The following is a 5,356-nucleotide window of genomic DNA, read 5'->3' on the forward strand; positions in this document are numbered from 1 at the left end:
AATGGTGCTTCAATATCGATATGGGACATCCACAATACATCACTATTTATTTGGAGACTATCAAATTCTTCTCCCATATTTCACAAATGGTTATGGGATGCCAAGTTCGATAAAAAAAGCCTAGTTTAGCCCCAAATTAATTCCTAAACCTAACCCATATAAATACTAATCCATTGTCATTTTCAGTAAAAAACCAAAAAAACATAAAAACCTAAACGAAAAAAACTTTCTATTCTCATCTAATCCTTCTAAATTCCGTAAGCCCTAATTAAAAAAAATTTATCTTCTTCTCGAACGATCTCCGATGCAACCAAGAAAATGTAAATCTCCATCAACTCATTCTAAGTATTCGAATTTACTTATTGATTTACATGTTTAAAACTTCAATTTTCAAAAATAAAAATCTCTGATTTACTCAGAATAGGTTTATGTTGATATATCGTATACACGATTCTGGGTTTTGTTCTTCGTCCATGAAGAGCATGCAGAGGAATCGGTTTATAGGATTATCAGCATCGAGCGATTCTGGGTAGAAATCTGAATATGAAAAGACATCACCAGAATCGGTTTATAAATGCATTAACCGATTCTGGGTACTTTTTTTTTTTGACTCTTCCCTCCTACAATCGGGTTTTATTTGTGTGGTAATACATAGATTGTGAAGTTGTCTCTTCATATTCCATTTCACAATCGGTTTGAATATGTGTCATATAAACCGATTTTCGGTGTTTGAAATTCCTTTATGTGGTTAGAATAGGATTACATATGTTGTCTTATGTACCAATTATTGAACTGAATTTTATTTGATTTTAGATATGAAATTTGGCCACCTACCATTTTATTCAGTAGAACTCACCCATCAGGGTGTTCACTGGGTACCACAACCCATGATACCCAGAAGCCTCTACAAGTTAGCCTATGGCCGTGAGACCCCTTTGGGGCAATCCCTCACATTGGCAAATAAGCTTTCACTTGACGACATTATTGAGCTCATCAGGTTTGCGAGGAGAAGGAGGGATTCGATTGCGTCTATGAGGGATGGAGACAAACATTTAGAAGGTCTGTTTGAAGAAATGGCTGAAGCAGAAGCTGTTGTTGCTGCTCCAGATGCTAGTGCTCCATGATGTTGATGCTCTCTTTTAGATGTTATAAGTTTAAGTTATAACTTTTTAAGACTTTTGGTGGTTTAAGTTTTAAGTTTTTTACACTTTTTTGGAATGGTTATGGTTTATTTTTTGGATGATAATGGTCTCAACTTAATACACTTAAAGTTTTAATTATAATTATTCGTAAAACAAGTTTATGCATGTTCAAAATTCTGTTTTGCAAAATACAAGCAAACTATCCGGCTATACGACTTCTGATATAAACCGATTGTCAAGGTTCCATCACGAAATCGTTTTATGTTGGAGTCAGTATAATCCGATTCTTCATACCTTGGAAATGTTGTTTTTTTGTATCTTTTTCTAGTGAGAATCGGATTACATGTACAAATATATAAATGATTAATGTCGGTGAAAATTCAAAGTTTTACATGCGCACAATCGGTTTATGTTGCCAAACATAAAGACTGATTCTAAGGGGCATGAACGAATAATCGGTTCTTATGGACATTCGAGAGGACCGATTGTGCCCAATTATTTCACTTTTTTCGGAAAAAAACTAGTCATCGGGGTCTTTCTCTATATATAGAGACGTCATCCTTGGACCCAATATGCCCCAAAATATATTCCCTCTCACTCCATATGCTCCACAATTACTCATTTCATACCTCCACATACAAGAAATGTCATCATTTGACTCCGCCGAAGATTTTGCAATCACCAAAGCATGGTACGCCGAAAGTCGATTTCACAATCTCTCCTTGTCCGGCAGCTTTTCGGAGAAAATATATCACAAATTTAGGCAAGATCATGGGAACCCGAATAGAAGAAGTCCTCAACAAAGCCATGATAGGCACCAATTCATCCTAGAAGCGATAGTTTCTTTTATAGCTATCCAACAACGGATTTTGAACGCTAGCCACTTTAGCATGTCCCACCAAAAGTTTGTAAGTGTTTTTAAGGTATATTCTACACAATCTACTTTTATCAATTTATAACTAACAACGTAAGTTTGTGTCATGTGTTTTATAGCATGAAGCAGTGAAAGCGCGCTACTTGGAGGAAAATGGGGAAGTATTCACATGCAATGAAAGCTATCACTTTATGGTATCCAAAATTTCGGAGTACGTCCCGGACTTTATAGTGGGTGAGTCCGATTCGGATTCCTCGGACGAAGATTGGTAGTTTTAGGTGTTTTTGTGTAGGTTATATGGGTACACCTCTTGCAATCCCTCACGAGATTATAACTCGTCCACTGGGGTCACCTAACGGTTGAGGCATGATGCACGTGCTAAGTGCATCCGTGATTCCTACAAAAAGGAATAGATTGGAAAAGAATGAAAAAAAAATCTTATGAAAAGTAACAATTGGTTTCTATAGGACGCCAAAAAATCCGATTATTAAAATCGGATTTTATCTATGCATACTTCAACATCTGTATGTCCTCTGTAAATTTCGAAACACCAACCCATAACCGGTTTACTATTTCTTGAACGTAAACCGATTTTGGTTAGTGTTTTCGAGAAAAACTCAAAACTTTTATGTTTTAAAGATTGATTTTAAATTAGTTGATCTCATATCTAATATTGTTAATTAATACCTAATATGATTAATTAACGCTAATTAATTAGAGGTAAAATAGATAGTAACAGAATACTCCCTCCGTATCACATATGTCGGCGTAGGGACAAATTCTCTTAGATTAAGAAAATTACCTTGAATTCATCTTTTTCATGTTTTTTCTTGTTTTACCCTTTGTCTTATGACTTACACAATTTTCTATGTACAATAAATAAGCAAATACCCTTATTTATTGTACATGGGATGAATTTTCTCACAAATACCCAGGGGCGGAACTGTGTTGTGACTTGGGCTGGCTTAACCCAGCCCAAAATCTAAAAAAACTTACATTTTTACAGTGTATTTGTGTTTGGTTGACAAAGATCAAGCCTAAACAATAGGCTTAAGCCAGTCCAAGTTAAGCCAAGTTGTTTTCAAGTCATCCCATCGTTCATTTTCTAGTTCCGCCACTGAGAAAATTCATCTTGAAAATAGGACCTCGCCTATCTATTGGTACAAAGAAAATCAAAATTCTACCTATATAATAGATAGAGAGGGAATAGTTGGTTAAAGAGTTTCCATAAATTACTTCCTTTACTTTTTCTTTTTTTTTTAAGTAATAGTTCCAAATAAATGGCCTAGGTCCCATATTAGGAAGAAATCAAAAGCACTTGCTAGGATTCTCACGTGCATTAAATGCTGAAAATTTTGAAAAGCATAAACAAATCAAATTTATATAGATGTTAGACGAATTGTAAGCAAATAATCTTTCGAAATTTCTAGGAATTTGCAAGCAATACTGTTTAAAAAAAAAAAAAAGTCGGTTCGATTGGGTGACCGATGAGCGCTCTAATTTCTAAACCAAATCTTACTTATTTAAAGGATCTTCGCTTACCCTGCGGAAAGAATACCGTTAGCCTGGAAGCTGGCAGCTGGCTTGGACCAAAATATGGTTCTCAGAATCAATTTAAAAAATTTCATGAGTTTCTCCAAAATGAATGTAGAAAGAGAGGATTTAACGGATTATACCTCATACATGCATGTTTATGTAAATTTTGTTAGTTTTATGAAAACAGATTTGTGGTACTTTTTTTTCTCTTGCTAGATCTTATTGTACGGTTATGCAGGCCCTAGGAATTCTATATTGAGGTAGCATTTAGTAAATCATAATTTTCTTGTACTGAATATCCTAGAAAGAATAAACATGTGATTTTTATTATTTTGTAATTAAATATCCTAGGAATGATAAACATGTGATTTTTATTACTTTTTACTGAATAACCTAGGAATGGTAAACATGTGATTTTTATTATTTGATATGGTAAGAAGCTGCCCACAACATGATCTATTATTGCTATAAATTGAGCTCAACTCAGCTCCTATTTCATCACCAAAAACCAAAAGAAATCTCATTGTTGCAACTGAAGTCATCTGAAACATGGCAGCAACCAACATTTCTCATGGTTTCTTCACTGTTCTTTTCCTTTTAGCAATTGTTAACATGTCAGGTAAGTTTCTACCAACTAACTACTAGTTGGCGTTGTTTTTGTTTTCTACACTTTTTCTGGTTTATTAGTCGCTTAACGACGAAATCTAAATTAATTATATCGTCTCATAGTAATGCTAATAATAGTTTTTTTGGCAACACCAACATAGCAGAGATGGCATTTGCGAAATGGGATATAACCGAGATCTTGTCAGTGAGTGGAATAACCGGAGCAGAAATATGTAAAGCCGGTGACATATACAACGTCGTTTTATGTGGTCCGACGCATAACTGCGGATGCTGTACAAATTGGTGTAATAATAAATGCCGTGAAATGGGCAGTTCAGTGATGAATCAAAAGTGCACACCATTTACAAACCCTCAAGGTTCTCCTACCCTAACATGTGAGTGTTGCTGCAAAAACATGTCTCCTCCTTCCCCATCCCCACCACCTCCATCACCACCACCTCCTCCCCCATCCCCACCACCTCCACCACCATCACCACCACCTCCTCCACCCTTCTGTTGTCCAGCAGAGATGAAAATTCAAGTATCACCGGATCAAGCACCTTGCAAGTACACACTATCTCCGTCGATCACTACCAACACCAACGAATACTACTAGGTCACTACTATCTGCAACGTAGAAAATTTGCTTAATATGTTTTTACTTTCAATAAGGGATGCAAGATTATTGCAGCTCGTTTCATTTAAGTTGTTGTTGTCTTGTTGCTTGCTTTAGCTGTGTATAGTACTGTTCTTATATTGGTCCATACATATCTAAATAGAATCTGTCATATCGGACATTCGGACACTGGCCTTGCCCGTTTCTTATTTCACTCTTTCGTTTAGATAGGGGAATTTTTTTATGAAAAGAGGAGAGTCAATTACAAATTTCAAGGCAGAAAAAAGAAAATATAGAAAAACAAGAGAGTAATTAATATGAACGAAGTAAACACAAACAAAGAGATACAGCCGTACAAAATGGAAGTAAAAGAAGCAAACTCTTAAGATACTAGTATGATAATATTAATGGACGTGCTCTCCCAGGAGAAAATGCACCAACCCAGGCTAAAAAGATAAAGTTTCTGTTCAAGGCTGACCAGATGCCAAGTGAGAGAGAAATTTTCGTGGAAAATACTTCATTTTTTCTTTTTTTAATAGGTGCTCACGATAAAGGAATTCGTGGTATACATCTTGTTCCTGG

The 5,356-nt window shown here is 35.5% G+C and overlaps 1 protein-coding gene across 1 annotated transcript; it reads left to right on the forward strand.

The window, feature by feature from the left end:
* The first annotated feature begins 4,028 nt into the window (after positions 1-4,028).
* Positions 4,029-4,963, forward strand: LOC113335653 (chitin-binding lectin 1-like). Its single transcript, XM_026581677.1, has 2 exons — positions 4,029-4,171; positions 4,323-4,963. The coding sequence occupies exons 1-2, from the start codon at positions 4,102-4,104 to the stop codon at positions 4,772-4,774; spliced, it is 522 nt and encodes a 173-aa protein (XP_026437462.1). The 5' UTR covers positions 4,029-4,101; the 3' UTR covers positions 4,775-4,963.
* Positions 4,964-5,356: the final 393 nt, after the last annotated feature.

The sequence above is a fragment of the Papaver somniferum genome, unplaced genomic scaffold (genome assembly GCF_003573695.1).
Source record: "Papaver somniferum cultivar HN1 unplaced genomic scaffold, ASM357369v1 unplaced-scaffold_15, whole genome shotgun sequence".
NCBI lineage: Eukaryota > Viridiplantae > Streptophyta > Magnoliopsida > Ranunculales > Papaveraceae > Papaver > Papaver somniferum.